We start from the raw sequence: 23,327 nt of genomic DNA on the forward strand, positions 1-23,327 counted from the left end.
TGCCATCTTCTCATACCTTACCAATAACAAAGTTATCAAAATGAGTTGATACTTCCATTCCCCTTCTGCAGTGTTGTTCAATATGGACAGTCATGTAAAGTTTGGATCTGATACAGGGTGTTTTGATGATTACTTGGAAATTGGGCTAAAGGAATGGTGCTCAGATGACTGGGTCCTTGTGAGAGCCAGACATAATTATAGTTACAACAAACACAACAGGACCAATAATTGTTGTACATTATTACTGTAAATTGTCTGAAAATACTGTGAGAGGTCGGCATGGGGCACCCATCAGTTTGTTAGATCCATCATCGTTATGACACCCGATATATAAGATCCTTGTCTGACAAGTTTACTTTTTACCCTCTGGTAACATGGAAGTAAAAGCAGAACAAACATCAAAGAAATCCTTCATGGACATTTATTCTGACATTCTTGTATACATACACACACATTCACTTCTGTAAGTATATAATATCAAGAATCCACCCCGTCAGGCATCCCACTCACAACCCCCTCAGCTCTACTACCCCATCCCCTGAAATAGCCCACCCATGTCCCCTCAATCCACCCCATGACTCCTAATCCCACCCCATAAATTTCTCTCTTCAGCCTTACCCATATAACCACAATATGGACGACAAAGCATGAACTAAACACTGTATACCGCCAAAAGCTTTACAATGTACAAGTTTGGCTCTAACAAGATACTATACAAATACAGTCTTATACCAGTGGATTGTTGGATATATATACACTATGGTTGGAACTTTGACATGTATGCTATGGGAAACAATGTCAAGGTCACATGTTTGATGGGAGATAACGTCAAGGTCAGATGTTTGATGTTTTGCAATGTTGACAATACTGATGGACAAGGTCATAGGTCAGACTTTTTTTTTCTTTCAAAAACTTTATAAGTGAATCTGCAGACTCCAAAATTAAAATCTGAAATGTGAAAAAAAACTTCAAAATGTACAAATTCCATAACCCAAACAAAGTCTGGACACAATGAACTAATTATTATGCTATAGTACCATCTAAGGCAACAACAATATATAACATTGCAAAGAGGCCTTATACTTTCTTAAGCTGGTTCGCAACACAAAACAGATGACAAAAATATAAAGCTAAAAGTTACATTTGTTCAAAATGCTACAAACATCATTTTACTGTAAACTGAAAAAGGGAACAGAATATATCGTTATTGTAAAGAAAATATAAAAACTGTCGGTATCTTGTTCTCTCCAAACTTAGTACTGCTACCAATGACCAGATAGCAACTAAAAGGTAAAGCAAAAATGACTTTCTAAACTAAATAAAAAAGTAAATGATTAAATAAAAGAACTTTTTGTGTTTGACCCCTTACGTTGAACCTACAGCCAAATTTATTAAAAACCAACAAAAAATACAAGGCCAAACTTCCAGTCAATGAAGGTGAACGTTCTGCCTCATTGTGGTGCAAAATAAGGGAAGTAAAAGAAACACAACAAAATGCTACTTTACGACAGCATCCTTCATTAATTCTACATCACCAGCACTGAAAGATACTCTTCTCATTTATCTACAATTTCTCAGAAACAAATAACATATACAAACATTGCACAAATCAGTTAAAATCATTATTATCCTAGGAATGATACTTTTAAATGTTAGATATTTTATATGTATATTTTATAGAATTCCTCATAAGAAATGTCCACGGACATATTCTGTATTTAAATCTCTTGTTTCTTAAATACATCACATTTTCATATCAAGCTTGTTTGAATTGTTTTTCAAAAGGGCATACTAAGGTCTCAACTCTTAAAAAATGAAACAAAAAAGTACATATCAGCATTGGCCAAACTAATTTTATTTCTTATTTTACGGATCTGCCAATCGTATTTTATCAAGAACAAGACAAAAAATATAATGATTATTTTTTTCCCCACTCTCTATGCTTTCATTGGCCAAAAATGTAAACTTTAAAAAAAAAATTCTTGATTGTTTTTTGCCCCATAGACACTACATAAATTGCCAGAAGCAAAATACTTTCAATATTTAGGGGTAATATTGCTCTTTCCTTGTCTAAGGACAAAAATCCATAAAATAGAAAATAAAATTGGTCTGGCCTCAGATTATTCTGTAAGGTCCATGGCTGCACATTCATTTGCTGGTTCAACCAAAATCAACACTCACTTCAGGACTAATGTCTGAAATATCCCCGTTCATTCAAAAACACCAACAAGATTTAAATCATGAAGACTTGAACATTCAAACAATACACACATTATCTCTATAAATGCTTTAATTCAATTACTGAATAAAAAAATAACTTAATGATTGTTTACTTTTGAGAAAACAAACAAGTATAAACCCATCCAGCAAAACCGCCCTCTCCCTCTCCCCCTCGCACCCCCAAAACAGGTGCTGCCACTGATGGCAGTGTCAACCACCACTAGAGAAGAATCAAGTACCTGTAACATTCCCTACTTTTAACTTTTAGTGACACACAAGATGCAGTAAATGATTGGTGTCTGTATTATAACCCAAGGTAGGCTGTCGCTAAAGTGATAATTGATATCGCTGCAACATAAGGTTGAAATGGGGACAGAGTGCAGTGCTCACATTGAAAAAAAGAACAAGGTAACCCAAATCCACTGATGTCTGTGTAATCTCCAAATGTAGGCTGTCATCAAATTTGAAGACATTGGGTACAAACAACAGTTCATGAGATATTGCATTAACAAGAGTTTCGAGAGTGGTCAAAGAGTCAGGATGACCTTGAAGATAAGGTCAAGGTCACCCAAATCAACATATGTACGTACTGACAGACAGATGCTGAATACATAGTCCCCTGTTCCACTTTGTAGCAGGGTGCAAAAATAAAAATGCAACCTTTTTCTTTTCCACTATTCCTTATCCTTATTTCCATACTACCTCATTTACATTTAACATCAGGTGGATGTACTAGTAGTCATCTTGGGTCATAAAACACTACGTGAAGCAGTTCATTAATTGTTCAGTAGATCACTGTTTTGACTCCATACAAGGCAAACGTGTGGAAAGCAGATTAGAGTTATCTGCCCTTAGTAAATATCTCGAAAGAACCATCTGATGCAGGTAGCTGAATATGTTGCAGAAATGGGCCAAAAACAATACTCATGATGAGAGGTATCTGCCCTTGGTTAGTATCAGGAAAATAACAAGCTAATACAGGTGGCTTCAAGCCAGGACAGGGTCAAAAAACATAATGTTTCATGAGGAGGCCTGTATATTGCTAAGTATGCATTCTTGGCAACTACTTTCAGATCTTTACTTGTTAGGATGATGGGCAGTTAACACATTAAGGAGATAATTTTGGCAGTATATCAATCAAACTCACAAATATACATATTATATTCATAAAAGGAAGCAATATTAAGTAGAGTATAACAGACATACCTACACAGACCTGAACAAAGTTGCAGTTAACACGTTTATATTCAAATAACTAAACAATGAGATACACCACTTAAATCATTTGACAAATGATCGAACAAAGACTTGTCACTCCTACAACCCAAAATTTGCAACATAAACTCAAAGAAAGTAACTAAAAAGTACTTGAATGTCTCACTCTTGTGTCATGCAGATTAACAATAACAATTTGAAAGATAAATTCTTTTGTTTAGCACAACTGACCATTGTCTCAAGTTACCTCTCTATTACATTATTCATTTCCCTGTTGAGTTGAGTGAGACTTTACCAATACTTCATGGCTAACGACCTTCCATAAAATGTGGTGAGATAGTGAATAGTAATACAGACTGAAGACATTTAATACTTTCATGAAACCTCCAAACAAAGGACAATAACAAGAGTGAATCTATAATGTGAACTAATGTTCAGATCATTGCATAACCAAGGGAAGCAACTCTACTTAATACTTTTCAACTACTTGGGTTCTCAATCTTGTTCTACCCAAATCCTTCAGCTGGAAATTATATAATGTTATCTGTGTACTTTCTGTCATCACCAGGATATACAACAATCCATACACCTCAGAAGAAGGCTGTAACTGTGATCAGAATGAGTTAAGGGAATTTCATGTGCGTCAGTTTCTCACAACTACTTATATACCAAGCTCCTCACAGCAATAGTGTAGAGAGCACTCTTCACTATGACCAGTAGTGCTCCAAAATGTACTGGGCACACAGCCATTCATAAATTTACTCACAACTGAATGAATGCTATTTTATTTACTGTAAATAATGTTGTTTATTGTTTCTCAAATTAAATTGAACTTTCATGTAATCTGTACAGTAAATAGGAAGTTGGATGCCCTACCACTCCTCAGTCTAAAATCTGATGGAATATATGTAAATTTCCCTGGGAAATGGTAACTTTGTCCAGAAATTTTGTCCTAAGTCACCATAACGTCTTCCCAGAGATATTCGACGAGAATAAATGTCACTACACTTACAGTTGGATGGAAAATTTTCAGCATTCCTGTGATGGTTGCTGGTGGCAGTGAGGATCCCAAGAGGGCAAAGATGAAGCTTCGATTCAAAGGGAGATAATAAATATAAGTGTTGCTGTTCATCTTGTCACATAATCACATAATCAAATAAAATGTCACAAAGTAGCACTGAATCACGAAAATAGCATAAAAAGATCAAGAATCCATCGCACCTACTTCCCCAGTTGGTGATGCTGTGTTTTAGTCATATTTTACTCAAGGACAATATGCCAAAATATGACTTTATATGCCACTCAAAATAAGTTAGGGACAATCTGATGAAATGACAGTTTAGCTATAGTAACATGAAGAGTGGTATATCTTCACATATAAAATCATTACTAATCCCTTTTTTAAATAATTGCAAAAAAACCAGTGTTGCAAATGGGACAAACACCTAATGCATTACTACCATACAGATTAGGATAAATATACACATTTATCCCTCCTAAGAGACATGGGTGATACCACCTGTATCATAGTGTATGCGCTCTAACACACAACAAAACAATACAAAGAAAATAGAATCATAACAATTGTAGTGGATGACTTGTCCGATGTGATATAATATGTGAAAAATAGACTTATTTGAAAATGCGATGGACAGAAACTTGTTTTCTGTGTCTTTTCCACTGGACTCACGACATAACCTTTGTTCCAACAGGTACACTGACATTTTACAGCATAATTGTATCCCCACTAACTGCACACAGCTTCTCGCCATGTGCAAAGTGCTGTAAGTTGCCAGTCATAATTTTGTCCCCTCAGTAAAAGACAAGCTTTCATTCAGTAAAACATTTCCAACAGCACACAGTAAATGGGATAACAAGCATAAGAGTTATCTCCCTTCCATTGTCTATATGGGACATCAACAGTGATGTCAAAGAGTTATCTGCTCTTGAAATATCTTGTCAAGAGTTGTCTCCATAAAGATGGCCAAGGTAGAGGTGACCTGCCTTTGATGACTCTTCATCACGTCAGTTGTTTTAAGGAGTGTTTAGGCTGTCAGAGCCCATCGTCATGAACCTTTGGTAGATGCATGGCTTAGTGGCCATGATATGAATGCCACAATAGAATAATTGTCACCATCACTGAATCATGTATAGTGCTAAATCTCATCTGGGAGGATTGTGATACAGAGTTTCTTCTCAGGCCAACTGAACGTCTTTGGGCACATCATCTGGAATATAAAATAAATAAATGACAAACTAAAAATGTCAGAAATATTATAATCCATTATAAGACATATCCTCTGCAAAACAAAGAAATATTATTGAATAGCAGTCATTCACTGGAATCTTAAAAGAATCTTGTCCATTCAGACTAATGATCGATATCAACGATCACCATGGTCAGACATCACTTGTGCACATCAGCTGACAATGGCAGGTGACCAATACAGCTTTGAAATGGGAAAGTGATTGAGTGAATATGGTTTTCAATTGGCAGATTCAGAGAGGTAGTGCAGGAGTGTGCATCACACCTTTTGTCCAGACGTTTTGTTATATGACCATTGAAATTTGGGTGAAAATGAAGTCAGAATCCCCCATTTTCTCAATAGTGTGCACCCCTTTTTCTCAAAACCTGTATCCGTCCCTGGTTTTATGCTTCTAACGCTATTACAGTTAACAAAAGAAATGAGCTTCACACATTGTACCCATGTTGCCAACTGAATCCAAACAAGAAATGCTTTAACCACTTAGCTACCCAATCACCCCCTCATACCAGTGAAGCTACTAACATTCTGTACCATCTGTAGACCAATTTCACTACAATACCAGTTATAACCACTGTGCAAAGTGATATATTCCCTCACCTCATCAGGGCAGGTTAATTCCTCTATGTCTTGGCACATGTCGCTTATGAAATCATCAGAAATCAAAACCTGAAAAAAAAACATTCAAATATTCAAACATGGATTCAGAATTTATTTTCAGCAGTTTGTCTGAAAAGCTTCTTTCAGATTCTATAATCAATAACTGTAACTGATTGTATTGTTATTGCATGCCAACATAGTGACATCAATCACAGGATTGTCAGACCCAGACTGGTCATTTATAGACTGTTTTTGAACTGTTGGAATAATAATGAATGCAGTGTTGAACAATGTACATATCATCTCTGAATGGCCACACAACAACAATATGGCCTTGTCAATGTGAAATTAAGAAACAAGCAAACATTCAAATCAAAAATATGTCTGAAATTTCTATGAAATGAAGATTATGAAGGCTGGAATATCATCAAGTGCCCCCTACCTGTAGCCATGTGCCGTGTGCAGCGTAGGGGTGTTCCTCATCTGCAATGGAGCCAACAACGCTGGGGGAGACTAGGGTGATAGCAACGTCATTTAGGACACTCTTGAAGGTAAAGTGGCGACCATGTTTTAACCTGCCCCTAGAATCAGAGACATGCAAGGCAATCAGAACAGGAAGTTATGATGCTATTTACCTGACAGCTAGTTCCGGAGGGAGGTATGACACAGTCCTCTATCCATAAGCATGGGGGCAGCCATAACATTACCAGGAGCTGGTCATTGGAGGATGCAAATGCTATTCACCAGACAGCTACTCATAGCATGGATGAGAGATCTGTATGACGTATTAGGTTATAACCTATGAAGATCTGGGTTTTAATAGGTCCTCAGTTATCCATTTTTCTCATAAGGCTAGACTAGAGTGAGTGAGTGAGTTTAGTTTCAATAGATTACTAGATTCTCATGTCAAGACCCATTTTTTTTAAAGACTGTTGTCATGTAGCTTAAATACTGCTGAGTGCGCCATTTCACAAACAGAAGTTATCACAATAAGACTGGTTACTGAAGTATATACGACTGAATGTTTTAATCATATCTACTGAATCAAATGACTATCCCATTTGTGGGATCTCTCAATCAAGGATCTCTGTTGTATTTTATAGAGAACTAATGTAAAAGGAGACATAGTGCTATGTACCTGAAAACTAGTGACAGAAGGAAGCTACTACTAACTTGAGCTAGTGATACCCTGAAGATATGGTGCTATTTACTGGACAACTTATGGACAACAAGTGGAAGACCAAATGCTATCTACTTACCAGCTAGGACACAGGAGACTACCATGAGATTGTCAAGCAGATGTTAACATCAGAGAGATACTAATAGAAGGGTGCCATGATACTATTTACCTGAGAGCTAGTGGTAGAAGGGAGCCAGCTTCCAGATTAAACTTGAGATGGACGGCATCAAGAGTCCGTGTTCGGATAAGTTCTGTTGGACCCTCAGAGCTCACTGTGCTATCAAACGACTCTTTCCGGGACGAATTTTGATTCCTGCTGATAATCAAACACAATTTATGAAGCTGAAATAACATTCTTTTATTGCACAGAACATTATTTTGGGTAACAAATATTTAACCCTGACATTCTTCATTGAACATCGTTTTATTAAATCATCCAACCACAAGTACTCACTGATCATACTCATCATCTTTGCCACCATGTGAAGGGACGTTGGACCGTGAATTACTCAGACCCTTTTTCAAAGTCGCTTTTATTTGTTCAGATTCTGAAACATAAAGGATCTTTTGTTAGTCTCATTTTGAGATTGTCACATGACCAAATGTAAATCAGTACGAAATGGTATCACAAAAAAAGGTGTCATATACTTGTCACTATCTCTGTTTTCATCATCTATAACCTTTACTATGATTTATTACTGACCATAGTCAGTGATGATCCTTCTGTCCACGTCTCCACTGCCGCGGCGATCGATCTCCACCAATCGGTTCTCCTTATCATCATCGTTATAATTACTGTGAGCATCGGGATCACCTGGTTCCTCCCATGAGCACCTACTGCTGACACCACTCAGGTTAGACCCCTCAGTCTCAATCCCATGATCCACCGTTTCCTGGAGCAGACGCACATGGCAGCCATGACAGTATTGTGAACCAACACACACCATCACACTTTCTTCAAATTTTATTGATGGCCATATGAGAGAGCGAACGTCACTTTTATGTGATATTCGGTTAAGTTTCAGCCAATATTACACATTTCAACACAAATCAGACTGTACCTGTAGCGATGGTTCGATCTCAAAGATGGTCTCCCCTCGCCTCATGTCAGTCACCAGCCATGCACCACCAGCGCTGTACAAAACAAATGATTACATTCAAGTCTACAAAATCACTAAATGCTCTCAAAACATGCTGAAATGCTTTTCAGTTCTAGTCTGCTTACAGCAATAATCCATCAGTATAATGATGAGGGAGAATAGAAGTGAAGCCATTTTGGAAACATAACCCAGGAATACTCACACAGCTTTAGACCGTAACAGCTCGATAACTCCTGGTCCATTCCAGTGTTGGGCCGCCTTCAATTCCTCACCACACACACCAACAATCTACAACAAAGAGGGAGCAGCATACAGCCCAGATATACATACATGAGGACTAAAACTAAACACCTTTGCTAAGAACCTTTAAAAACATTACTGAATGTTAACAACTTGTATCATGAGTAAGTGAGTGGGGTTTCATACAGTTTTTAACAGTATTTCAGTTAAGTCTTGGTGCATCAGGGAGGTAGGTACCCAAAATATCTCAGCATAGGGAATGGGGGAACGGGACCAGGTCCTTATCAAAGGCTTAATTTTTCAAAATTTTAAGAATCTCAATTTCGCTAGGGCAAAGCAAAAACAAGCAAATTGAAGCAAAAAACAAGCTATGCTACTATCTCAGTTATGTCTTAGTGCGTTGTAGGAGGTAGGTACCCCATAAGACAGCCAACAGCTCAGTGTAGTGCCTCAAAGTAACAGCGTTGTGTCCCTTGGCAAGCCAAAACCTTCTGATCATGGATCTGAATCTCAGACAGATATCTTCCTCAGTCTGTCTGCGTTATGCTCCAGATCAAGGGTTTTAACAACGCTTTCCTCCCAAACTGAGCTGTTATAGTTACAACATTTAATATTGTTCGAAGATGAATTATACCCACTCACACAGTTATAACACTCTCAGATTTTCATATTTTTAAACTAAACCCTCTAAATTTTAATCACTTTAATTCATCATTGATTTTCATTTTATTTATATTTTAAACTGAATTGTTTTTGCCATCTTGTTTCATCCTATATATTGCCCTCATTGCTGATGATATTACCTGGACGAAGTTGACAACACCAAAGGGAGTTGTGATTGGCTGCAGCTGAGCGTCCTCTGTCATCAGCATGTGTTGTATCCGGGACTCGCTGCCATCGAGGGGTGTGTGCCACGACACATGGTCACCACTACATAATACATTTTCTGAAAGACAAACAGATATAGCTGTCAAGAAAGTAGTATTACAAACTCTGGGCAAGAGGCCAGTTTGCATTACATCTTGAAGGCACCAAACTGCCTATGATATTTGTAATGACACTGTGATACGTTAAAGGAAGGAAATTCATTGATCTTAACCTCTGTATTATGAGTGAGAAGAGACTGAGGATGGTTTTACACTACTTTTAGCAATATTCCAGAAATATACAGGGGATGCCAGAAAAGGGCTTCACACTCTGTATTATGTGGAACATAATGTTTCTGAGAATGTTCTTGCTTCTTCATCTGGTGAATAAAAGACCTTGTATGTGTAGCACATCTAACTAGCATTCAAACATTTCATGACGTCCATGCAACCATCATCATCATCATCATCATCATCATCATCATCATCATCATCATCATCATCATTTTACCTGACTGGAACACATATCTGGCAAGAGACTGCATGAGGGCAGCTGGCCAGGTCGGTGGGTTTGTTTCTTCTGGTTCTCGTCTCAACCGGAACGTCAGCTCAAAGCCATACCCACTCGGACCCTCGTTGTTAGTTGTCCTGAAGAAGTACAGCATTTTGAAAGTTACAAACAAAAGATGTCTACACCTGTTTCCTAGTTCTTGAAAGAACTCAAAGAAAAGAGATTCACACTTTCCATCGTTTATACAACATTTTTCTCACTTGTGAATCAGTAAGCTGACACAAACGAAACTTAAACCAGTGTAAACCAGATATTCTTATAAATTTCAAAGCTCAACAAACTATCATCAAAATATTGACACAGTTCACTATTTCTAACGAGGGAGGAGTACAGAGAAAAGGACAGGCAGGTGTGTTGGAATGGATGGAGACAGCACAGTACAGGTTAATGAATAAACAACTTTGTCAGCACTTGAGCATGTGCTTCTCAAACACCTGTCCGTCCCTTTCTCTGCACTCCTCCGTCGTAACAAACAGTAAACTATGTCAATATCGTCATAATAGTTTGTTAAACAATTTTTTTTTAAATCTGCAAAAACTTCACAGAGTTGGAATTGTTTTGATTATGAGTGTTTCATTGAGCATTTTATGCTTACTAGTTTTCAAATTATTTTGCAATTCATCAGTCCACTTTTGACGAAAACAGACTATAGGTATCAGCAGGCTTAAGAGGTGACTCAAGAGATTGGGTTAAGCTCAGTGACTTGGTTGCCACATGCTTTCATATCGCGAAGGCCGTTATTTACAGATCATTGCCATATAGTTGGAATATTACTGAATGTGCATTAAACAATAAATAAAGAAAAAAAATATTATAGGAGAATATCTTTACAATTGTCTCTAATAGCCCAAAACTGTTATTTTTAATACATCCCTATTTCACTAAAGACGCATAATTTATTTCATTATTCACAAACAATGACTCTTATTTCTAATTTCCTTTCTTTCTGTCTTCAAGCAATTTGGGGATGAAAATAGCATGCAAAACACAGTTTAATCACACCAAACTTATGAAACAATGTCATGCTTCCATCTACATAGCTTACACAAGCCAGATACATAGCTTCTGTCAGTTATTTCTGATTTATCTTCACAACTAAACCTATGTCTTAAAAGATCTACGCCTATTCAGTCGTCGTATTTCAGAAATAATCTATTAATGTATTTTCCCACTAATGACATCAACAACAAGTTGCTTAATTACTACAGATCACCCAAACTGATGAGCTTCGATATCAGTACTAACACACCTGAAACAAAAGCCAGATCCCAGTGTCTTATACAAAGAAACACGGTCATTGTTTCTGTCTATCCAATGTTGAGCTAAGTGTCACTTATTCTATTACCCATATGATGAATGGGAAATAATCTGCCGAGTCACATCAACAGAGCACTGACAGAGCGTTAATGCTGACTCTACGTTTCCCCTTGTATGTTTGACATATCCTTGAGAACTCATGAATAATATGGATCCACCACAAGTCTAAAATGATTTAGCAAGTCGAGAATGCCTCAGATCTATGCCTGAAAATAGCAGTGTCTCAGGTTCAATTTGGGCTTGATTTTGAACTACATATTTGTCAGTAAGATAATGTTAGTCTTTGGTTTCCATGATCAATAAGCTTGCTTTCTGTTTAATCCAATCAAGGATAGGTAAGTCAGAACTGTGAAATATTATCAGTCTTTAAAATTTGTAACTTATTTAACAAATGAAGATAGACTGGCACATTTCAACATACTTTCTGTTTCCTGATAACACTTGACACTTGATGTAAATTTGTTCCAAATTCAGGTTGTTAGACAAATATATCACGTATGAAATCTATTACTACACAATACATAAATAGACACAAGAAGAACACATTGTTTATGAACTTTCTTTAAACTTAATTAGATACACAGACACACAATTATTTCACAAATAACAAAAGCAATGTTCCTGTGGAGAACAATTACCTTCATAATTTTCAATTCTTAACATTTATTAATTGGAAACTCAATCAAAGGCACAAACTAAATGCTGCCTTGATCACCAAAGACAAAATCTTGTGATTTACAGGATTTGTATGGTCTTAAACAAAATATCAGTGAGCTTCTCAATTTTGACAAAAATACTGACCTTTCAAAATATATCCTATGGCTTTAAGATAATCCTATAATAATTAAGTTGCTTGATAGCCTGCAACCTTAGTCACTGAAGCCAAAGTCAAATAAATGCCTGTTCAGTCAAATATCTTCACATTATACTAAGACTTAAATTCGTGTAGAACATATTACAAAATTCAATTAGATAATCTCAGTTGTTGAGAAAGACAAGAATAAAGGTTTCAGTTCCATCACATATCCTCAGGTTAACAGAACAAAGACAACCGAAAAATACCCAATTCAATATTTCGGACCAAAAAGATGGTCTACTCATAGCTGAATTGCTGAAATTTCACAGGAAACACTGACAATAAAATGATAATTTCCACAAAATAAATTCACAATAATATCTTTGGGTTGCATTATTATATGTGAAAATAACCTTGGTAACTGTATCCAATTACACCATGTGTATTAAATGATAAGCATGTGATAACGAATGTTTTAATATTACATTTTCCATAATGACAAATTCCACACCTATGAGACATTTATCGACATCTGCTATCTCTACTATCTCTATTTCTCTTAAATTTAATTTCGAAGCACCTAACACAGCACAAGACATTCTTCAAACATAAAGAATAGTAAAACATCTAAGCACAAACTATAATACCACACAAATAATGGAAACTGACTAAATTCATAAAAAAAATCAACGAAACACAACACACCCTCCTATCCTTTAACCATTAAAACATATTTTACAAACTTCACTTACTCATGTACTCTGCCGTCGCCATGGAGATCGGAAAGCCCGAAACTGATATAATGCCAGTGGGGAGGAATATGTCTGCCAAGGTCGCCAGGGTTGGCGTACATGCTAATATAATCCATTGGGTCTGGCCCACCCAGCCTGAAACAGAAACAGTGAAATCAGTTTCCCCCTCCTGCTAATTCATCCTCCCAGTATGGCAGCACCAAGGAGCGCTCTTGCATCATGATTACAGAGCATGGAATAAACATTTTGTTGGGAAAAAGTTGCTTTTTAAATCATGCCTAAAATAATTTTCAGTGCTGAGGATGTGTTCACATATAAAATCTAAACTTACATTGAATGCTTTTAGAGTTTCTATGTCAGCTGTGAAATGTATAAATGAAGAAACATATAATCTAACATACATGTAGAAAACTATATCTTGTTTTGTTTCATACATCTTGCATGTTAACTTTACATCAAAAAAGAAACGTAAATTAATATTTTAAAACGCATTCCCCTTGCCCTTGCACTGAGTGAGTGAGTGAGTGAGTGAGTGAGTGAGTGAGTGAGTGAGTGAGTGAGTGAGTGAGTGAGTGAGTGAGTGAGTTTAGTTTTACGCCGCACTCAGCAATATTTCAGCTATACTTTAGCTCTGAATGGTGATGCAGTTAGATTAGATACCGGTATGTTGTGACTAAAATATTAATTTTGGCAATTTACATTCCCTAAATATTCCCTGAAACTAAAGCTGAATGTCAGCATTTCACATGCCTTTTGGGGGATTTTTTGTTTGGTCTGTTTATCATTGTTTACATGTTTACAGTGGCAATAACTTCATCTCTTATTATTTCAGAGTACATGTATGTATATTTCTGTAATTGAGAAAGTAGATCTTAGCAATGTTTCAGTCAGTGCTGATGTTGGTAAAAAAAGAGAAAAGGAAAATGTTCTATATGGCAAAACCTGTACAGGTTTTGTTTTTCAAGGTTATATCATGGCATGCACTCTCTGTCTCAAAACTGGATGAACGCTGAAGTATTTCTTGGCTCCTTTGGAAGCTAAACAACAAACATGTGCCTTATCAACAGGAGGTAGAGTCAGTAAGCTTAGTTTTACATGGTTTTTAGTTGTATTTCAACAATATGAAGGCAAGGGACAACAGAAATATGCTTCATGCATTGTATCCATGTTCCAGTTTGAACCTGGGTCTTCAAGCAAATGAGCAAACACTTAAACCACTACACTACCTCATCAGCCCTCACAGGAAGAGGGATAGCCCAATGGTAAAAACCTTTACTCATACTGACATAAGTCCATGTTCAAATCCCCCATAGGTTCACCGAGTGAGGTATATTTAAGGCCTACTCTGGAATATTGCTAGAAACTGCGAAAATCAACTTACTTCATAAATCATGGTGTTCCTGTTTTCTCTGGTTCAAAAGAGATGATACTTTCCGTATACTTTACAATTCATCTAAACCAGATTACCATTGTGCTTCTGGTGTGGGTGGTTCATAAGTTAACGAGAAATAATTAATGGTACTTCTAATGTTAGACGTAAAATATTTCTCAACATAGAATCACGACAGAAGCAGGCCTGACTTTTGTGTTGCAATTTATCAGTTTGTCCATGTGCTCTTTCATCTGTGATTTATTTTAAGTCTCATTACAAACAGACCAATCAATCACCTCCCCCATATATTTATTACAAGTTTGCAGTCATCCATTGTGTTGAATGTCGCTAAGATCACGATTTGTGGATAATACCCACATTATGTAAAAGCTGGTCATAAATTTTCTGCTTTTTTTGGTGACAGAAATCACTTGCTCATTTCAGAATTTCAGTTCAATCTAACATTATCTTTGCCAACAAGATAAAAATCTCCATGATCTTGAATATCTCAGTGTACCAGTATTTTCAAAAGGGACGTTGATATGTATTCATTATTATTTGACATTGTAATGTATGGAAGGCTGAAATCGAACACTATGTCATGTTATGTATTTAGATGGTCTCACTAAAGATAACGATAATAATTTCACTCAACATTTGGAAGGCTGAAATCGAACACTATGTCATGTTATGTATTTAGATGGTCTCACTAAAGATAACGATAATAATTTCACTCAACATTGGTGACAATGCATAAGTACTGTTTTATAGGTCAAACAATTAAACATCTTGAAGCAGTCTTCAAAGAAAATTATTTATCACAACACGTTTATGCACCTAGAATCAAACTTGATAAATTCATAGGTCTTTTTTGTGCAACATGAATTTTCTTATGTCAACATGCACCCTGTATAGCATCATCGATATCTCTAGGGTATACGTTCTTATAAGTCTCCACTATACCCTGGATGCCTCTACGGGTCAGCCCAATAATATTATTGCCTCCCTTTGCTGGCTCTGCATTCTCAAAGTAGCCAATCAGCAAGGCTGCCATTATAACCAAACTTGCCATTGTCAACAAGGGTAGCAGTTGCAACTGCGAAGGTTTGCTCGCCGTGCGATTCACAAATTGGGGAAATCATACAGACAAATTTATAGGTCTGAAACCTTTTTGAAAACATATGCAAGAAATCCATCTACTTCTTTCAGAGAACCTCTGCACAGTTTGTTTGCCAAGTTTAATTGGTTAGAGAATTTAAAAAGCGAAAGGGAGTTGTGATTGGTTCGCTCAACTTCCCAGCGTAGACACCTGATTGGATAAAAAGCCAGCCAAGAGAGGTAATAAATTTATCGAGCTGAGCTGTAGATGCATCCAGGGGTAAAGGGATTTTATAGGTAAATTAAATTCCTTTAAATCTGTTAGTTTATGTTCAGAGTCAATATTTAAACTTCTTTGCACTTCTTTTGTTGTATTTTATAGTTTCACACTTAAGTGACCAATCAAAAGGTAATGAGGCGGCCAACATTTTTTTTTTATTCTATTATTTCTATAACTGTAATTGGCTTTAGAAATGGCTGGTCAATACATAAACTCAAAATTAAACAACATGCTGCCAAATGTTAACCGCTCGCACAGTTTCATGTTGACAAACCCGTGCTCATACTGTTGTTCACTGGACTGTCCTGTCGAGACTTAATTATTTACAGACCACTGGCATGTAGCTGTAATATAGCTGAGTGCGACATTAAACAATATCTAACTAACCAGTCATGGTGACAGAATGCACATGTACACCTAGGTAACAGATATAGTATTGTGCATGACAAATGATAAAATTTTTATACAACCCAATCTGAAATAATTTTGATGGTCCGTTGAGGTGGGGCAATATCATCTTCAAAAACATGACTGCTGCTTCCATTACACTGTCTTCCTTATCAGTTGCCATTACACACAAGAATTTTAACCATCCAAAAGAAATGCCAACAAAAATATTTTTCTTCCTTTTTTATAAGCAAAGGCGAACAAACACTACACTATGAATAGAACATTAGTATGTCTCACAGTCCCTGAACCAAATTATTTTCCCTACTGCCTAGCCCTCCCTGCAATGTAGTCTGTCTCACAGTCTCTGAACCAAATTATTTTCCTTACTGCCTAGCCCTCCCTGCAATGTAGTCTGTCTCACAGTCCCTGAACCAAATTATTTTCCTTACTGCCTAGCCCTCCCTGCAATGTAGTCTGTCTCACAGTCCCTCAACCAAATTATTTTCCTTACTGCCTAGCCCTCCCTGCAATGTAGTCTGTCTCACAGTCCCTGAACCAAATTATTTTCCCTACTGCCTAGCCCTCCCTGCAATGTAGTCTGTCTCACAGTCCCTGAACCAAATTATTTTCCTTACTGCCTAGCCCTCCATGCAATGTAGTCTGTCTCACAGTCCCTGAACCACATTATTTTCCCTATTGCCAAGCTCTTTCTGCAATGTAGTCTGTCTCACAGTCACTTAACCAAATTATTTTCCCTACTGCCAAGCTCTTTCTGCAATGTAGTCTGTCTCACAGTCCCTTAACCACATTATTTTCCCTACTGCCAAGCTCTTTCTGCCATGTAGTCTGTCTCACAGTCACATTACCACATTATTTTCCCTACTGCCAAGCTCTTTCTGCAATGTAGTCTGTCTCACAGTCCCTTAACCACATTATTTTCCCTACTGCCAAGCTCTTTCTGCAATGTAGTCTGTCTCACAGTCACTTAACCACATTATTTTCCCTACTGCCAAGCTCTTTCTGCAATGTAGTCTGTCTCACAGTCACTTAACCACATTATTTTCCCTACTGCCAAGCTCTTTCTGCAATGTAGTCTGTCTCACAGTCCCTTAACCACATTATTTTCCCTATTGCCAAGCTCTTTCTGCAATGTAGTCTGTCTCACAGTCACTTAACCACATTATTTTCCCTACTGCCAAGCTCTTTCTGCAATGTAGTCTGTCTCACAGTCCCTTAACCACATTATTTTCCCTACTGCCAAGCTCTTTCTGCAATGTAGTCTGTCTCACAGTCCCTTAACCACATTATTTTCCCTACTGCCAAGCTCTTTCTGCAATGTAGTCTGTCTCACAGTCACTTAACCACATTATTTTCCCTACTGCCAAGCTCTTTCTGCAATGTAGTCTGTCTCACAGTCCCTTAACCACATTATTTTCCCTACTGCCAAGCTCTTTCTGCAATGTAGTCTGTCTCACAGTCACTTAACCACATTATTTTCCCTATTGCCAAGCTCTTTCTGCAATGTAGTCTGTCTCACAGTCACTTAACCACATTATTTTCCCTACTGCCAAGCTCTTTCTGCAATGTAGTCTGTCTCACAGTCCCTTAACCACATTATTTTCCCTATTGCCAAGCTCTTTCTGCAATGTAGTCTGTCTCACAGTCACTTAACCACATTATTTTCCCTACTGCCAAGCTCTTTCTGCAATGTAGTCTGTCTCACAGTCCCTTAACCACATTATTTTCCCTACTGCCAAGCTCTTTCTGCAATGTAGTCTGTCTCACAGTCCCTTAACCACATTATTTTCCCTACTGCCAAGCTCTTTCTGCAATGTAGTCTGTCTCACAGTCCCTTAACCACATTATTTTCCCTACTGCCAAGCTCTTTCTGCAATGTAGTCTGTCTCACAGTCACTTAACCACATTATTTTCCCTACTGCCAAGCTCTTTCTACAATGTAGTCTGTCTCACAGTCACTTAACCACATTATTTTCCCTACTGCCAAGCTCTTTCTGCAATGTAGTCTGTCTCACAGTCCCTGAACCACATTATTTTCCCTACTGCCAAGCTCTTTCTGCAATGTAGTCTGTCTCACAGTCCCTTAACCACATTATTTTCCCTACTGCCAAGCTCTTTCTGCAATGTAGTCTGTCTCACAGTCACTTAACCACATTATTTTCCCTACTGCCAAGCTCTTTCTGCAATGTAGTCTGTCTCACAGTCACTTAACCACATTATTTTCCCTACTGCCAAGCTCTTTCTGCAATGTAGTCTGTCTCACAGTCCCTTAACCACATTATTTTCCCTACTGCCAAGCTCTTTCTGCAATGTAGTCTGTCTCACAGTCACTTAACCACATTATTTTCCCTACTGCCAAGCTCTTTCTACAATGTAGTCTGTCTCACAGTCCCTTAACCACATTATTTTCCCTACTGCCAAGCTCTTTCTACAATGTAGTCTGTCTCACAGTCACTTAACCACATTATTTTCCCTACTGCCAAGCTCTTTCTGCAATGTAGTCTGTCTCACAGTCACTTAACCACATTATTTTCCCTACTGCCAAGTTCTTTCTGCAATGTAGTCTGTCTCACAGTCCCTTAACCACATTATTTTCCCTACTGCCAAGCTCTTTCTACAATGTAGTCTGTCTCACAGTCACTTAACCACATTATTTTCCCTATTGCCAAGCTCTTTCTGCAATGTAGTCTGTCTCACAGTCACTTAACCACATTATTTTCCCTACTGCCAAGCTCTTTCTACAATGTAGTCTGTCTCACAGTCCCTTAACCACATTATTTTCCCTACTGCCAAGTTCTTTCTGCAATGTAGTCTGTCTCACAGTCCCTTAACCACATTATTTTCCCTACTGCCAAGCTCTTTCTACAATGAAGTCTGTCTCACAGTCACTTAACCACATTATTTTCCCTATTGCCAAGCTCTCTCTGCAATGTAGTCTGTCTCACAGTCACTTAACCACATTATTTTCCCTATTGCCAAGCTCTTTCTGCAATGTAGTCTGTCTCACAGTCACTTAACCACATTATTTTCACTATTGCCAAGCTCTTTCTGCAATGTAGTCTGTCTCACAGTCACTTAACCACATTATTTTCCCTACTGCCAAGCTCTTTCTACAATGTAGTCTGTCTCACAGTCACTTAACCACATTATTTTCCCTATTGCCAAGCTCTCTCTGCAATGTAGTCTGTCTCACAGTCACTTAACCACATTATTTTCCCTATTGCCAAGCTCTTTCTGCAATGTAGTCTGTCTCACAGTCACTTAACCACATTATTTTCCCCACTGCCAAGCTCTTTCTGCAATGTAGTCTGTCTCACAGTCCCTTAACCACATTATTTTCCCTATTGCCAAGCTCTTTCTGCAATGTAGTCTGTCTCACAGTCACTTAACCACATTATTTTCCCCACTGCCAAGCTCTTTCTGCAATGTAGTCTGTCTCACAGTCACTTAACCACATTATTTTCCCTATTGCCAAGCTCTTTCTGCAATGTAGTCTGTCTCACAGTCACTTAACCACATTATTTTCCCCACTGCCAAGCTCTTTCTGCAATGTAGTCTGTCTCACAGTCACTTAACCACATTATTTTCCCTACTGCCAAGCTCTTTCTGCAATGTAGTCTGTCTCACAGTCACTTAACCACATTATTTTCCCTACTGCCAAGCTCTTTCTGCAATGTAGTCTGTCTCACAGTCCCTTAACCACATTATTTTCCCTACTGCCAAGCTCTTTCTGCAATGTAGTCTGTCTCACAGTCCCTTAACCACATTATTTTCCCTACTGCCAAGCTCTTTCTGCAATGTAGTCTGTCTCACAGTCACTTAACCACATTATTTTCCCCACTGCCAAGCTCTTTCTGCAATGTAGTCTGTCTCACAGTCACTTAACCACATTATTTTCCCTACTGCCAAGCTCTTTCTGCAATGTAGTCTGTCTCACAGTCACTTAACCACATTATTTTCCCTACTGCCAAGCTCTTTCTGCAATGTAGTCTGTCTCACAGTCCCTTAACCACATTATTTTCCCTACTGCCAAGCTCTTTCTACAATGTAGTCTGTCTCACAGTCCCTTAACCACATTATTTTCCCTACTGCCAAGCTCTTTCTGCAATGTAGTCTGTCTCACAGTCACTTAACCACATTATTTTCCCTACTGCCAAGCTCTTTCTGCAATGTAGTCTGTCTCACAGTCCCTTAACCACATTATTTTCCCTACTGCCAAGCTCTTTCTGCAATGTAGTCTGTCTCACAGTCCCTTAACCACATTATTTTCCCTACTGCCAAGCTCTTTCTGCAATGTAGTCTGTCTCACAGTCCCTTAACCACATTATTTTCCCTACTGCCAAGCTCTTTCTGCAATGTAGTCTGTCTCACAGTCACTTAACCACATTATTTTCCCTACTGCCAAGCTCTTTCTGCAATGTAGTCTGTCTCACAGTCACTTAACCACATTATTTTCCCTACTGCCAAGCTCTTTCTGCAATGTAGTCTGTCTCACAGTCCCTTAACCACATTATTTTCCCTACTGCCAAGCTCTTTCTGCAATGTAGTCTGTCTCACAGTCACTTAACCACATTATTTTCCCTACTGCCAAGCTCTTTCTGCAATGTAGTCTGTCTCACAGTCCCTTAACCACATTATTTTCCCTACTGCCAAGCTCTTTCTGCAATGTAGTCTGTCTCACAGTCCCTTAACCACATTATTTTCCCTACTGCCAAGTTCTTTCTGCAATGTAGTCTGTCTCACAGTCCCTTAACCACATTATTTTCCCTACTGCCAAGCTCTTTCTGCAATGTAGTCTGTCTCACAGTCCCTTAACCACATTATTTTCCCTATTGCCAAGCTCTTTCTGCAATGTAGTCTGTCTCACAGTCACTTAACCACATTATTTTCCCTACTGCCAAGCTCTTTCTGCAATGTAGTCTGTCTCACAGTCACTTAACCACATTATTTTCCCTATTGCCAAGCTCTTTCTGCAATGTAGTCTGTCTCACAGTCCCTTAACCACATTATTTTCCCTACTGCCAAGCTCTTTCTGCAATGTAGTCTGTCTCACAGTCCCTTAACCACATTATTTTCCCTACTGCCAAGCTCTTTCTGCAATGTAGTCTGTCTCACAGTCCCTTAACCACATTATTTTCCCTACTGCCAAGCTCTTTCTGCAATGTAGTCTGTCTCACAGTCCCTTAACCACATTATTTTTCCTACTGCCAAGCTCTTTCTGCAATGTAGTCTGTCTCACAGTCACTTAACCACATTATTTTCCCTACTGCCAAGCTCTTTCTGCAATGTAGTCTGTCTCACAGTCCCTTAACCACATTATTTTCCCTACTGCCAAGCTCTTTCTGCAATGTAGTCTGTCTCACAGTCCCTTAACCACATTATTTTCCCTACTGCCAAGCTCTTTCTGCAATGTAGTCTGTCTCACAGTCACTTAACCACATTATTTTCCCTACTGCCAAGCTCTTTCTGCAATGTAGTCTGTCTCACAGTCACTTAACCACATTATTTTCCCTACTGCCAAGCTCTTTCTGCAATGTAGTCTGTCTCACAGTCCCTTAACCACATTATTTTCCCTACTGCCAAGCTCTTTCTGCAATGTAGTCTGTCTCACAGTCCCTTAACCACATTATTTTCCCTACTGCCAAGCTCTTTCTGCAATGTAGTCTGTCTCACAGTCCCTTAACCACATTATTTTCCCTACTGCCAAGCTCTTTCTGCAATGTAGTCTGTCTCACAGTCCCTTAACCACATTATTTTCCCTACTGCCAAGCTCTTTCTGCAATGTAGTCTGTCTCACAGTCACTTAACCACATTATTTTCCCTACTGCCAAGCTCTTTCTGCAATGTAGTCTGTCTCACAGTCCCTTAACCACATTATTTTCCCTACTGCCAAGCTCTTTCTGCAATGTAGTCTGTCTCACAGTCACTTAACCACATTATTTTCCCTACTGCCAAGCTCTTTCTGCAATGTAGTCTGTCTCACAGTCCCTTAACCACATTATTTTCCCTACTGCCAAGCTCTTTCTGCAATGTAGTCTGTCTCACAGTCCCTTAACCACATTATTTTCCCTACTGCCAAGCTCTTTCTGCAATGTAGTCTGTCTCACAGTCACTTAACCACATTATTTTCCCTACTGCCAAGCTCTTTCTGCAATGTAGTCTGTCTCACAGTCACTTAACCACATTATTTTCCCCACTGCCAAGCTCTTTCTGCAATGTAGTCTGTCTCACAGTCACTTAACCACATTATTTTCCCTACTGCCAAGCTCTTTCTGCAATGTAGTCTGTCTCACAGTCCCTTAACCACATTATTTTCCCCACTGCCAAGCTCTTTCTGCAATGTAGTCTGTCTCACAGTCCCTTAACCACATTATTTTCCCCACTGCCAAGCTCTTTCTGCAATGTAGTCTGTCTCACAGTCCCTTAACCACATTATTTTCCCTACTGCCAAGCTCTTTCTGCAATGTAGTCTGTCTCACAGTCCCTTAACCACATTATTTTCCCTACTGCCAAGCTCTTTCTGCAATGTAGTCTGTCTCACAGTCCCTTAACCACATTATTTTCCCTACTGCCAAGCTCTTTCTACAATGTAGTCTGTCTCACAGTCCCTTAACCACATTATTTTCCCTACTGCCAAGCTCTTTCTGCAATGTAGTCTGTCTCACAGTCCCTTAACCACATTATTTTCCCTACTGCCAAGCTCTTTCTGCAATGTAGTCTGTCTCACAGTCCCTTAACCACATTATTTTCCCTACTGCCAAGCTCTTTCTGCAATGTAGTCTGTCTCACAGTCCCTTAACCACATTATTTTCCCTACTGCCAAGCTCTTTCTGCAATGTAGTCTGTCTCACAGTCCCTTAACCACATTATTTTCCCTACTGCCAAGCTCTTTCTGCAATGTAGTCTGTCTCACAGTCCCTTAACCACATTATTTTCCCTACTGCCAAGCTCTTTCTGCAATGTAGTCTGTCTCACAGTCCCTTAACCACATTATTTTCCCTACTGCCAAGCTCTTTCTGCAATGTAGTCTGTCTCACAGTCACTTAAC

At 38.4% G+C, this 23,327-nt stretch overlaps 1 protein-coding gene across 1 annotated transcript in view; it reads right to left on the minus strand.

The window, feature by feature from the left end:
• Positions 1–405: 405 nt before the first annotated feature.
• The window catches only part of LOC137265622 (suppressor of fused homolog), a 43,921-nt gene continuing 20,999 nt past the window's right edge, over positions 406–23,327 (minus strand). The window contains exons 2-12 of the mRNA XM_067801053.1: positions 13,122–13,256; positions 10,197–10,333; positions 9,623–9,765; positions 8,782–8,867; positions 8,541–8,613; positions 8,183–8,372; positions 7,934–8,027; positions 7,649–7,795; positions 6,742–6,880; positions 6,300–6,368; positions 406–5,663 (exon numbers count right to left, since the gene is read on the minus strand). Of these exons, the coding sequence (XP_067657154.1) occupies positions 5,592–5,663; positions 6,300–6,368; positions 6,742–6,880; positions 7,649–7,795; positions 7,934–8,027; positions 8,183–8,372; positions 8,541–8,613; positions 8,782–8,867; positions 9,623–9,765; positions 10,197–10,333; positions 13,122–13,256 (1,285 nt within the window). The 3' untranslated portion in view covers positions 406–5,591. The remainder of the gene's footprint in view (positions 5,664–6,299; positions 6,369–6,741; positions 6,881–7,648; positions 7,796–7,933; positions 8,028–8,182; positions 8,373–8,540; positions 8,614–8,781; positions 8,868–9,622; positions 9,766–10,196; positions 10,334–13,121; positions 13,257–23,327) is intronic.

The sequence above is a fragment of the Haliotis asinina genome, chromosome 15 (genome assembly GCF_037392515.1).
Source record: "Haliotis asinina isolate JCU_RB_2024 chromosome 15, JCU_Hal_asi_v2, whole genome shotgun sequence".
NCBI classification, from domain to species: Eukaryota; Metazoa; Mollusca; class Gastropoda; order Lepetellida; family Haliotidae; genus Haliotis; species Haliotis asinina.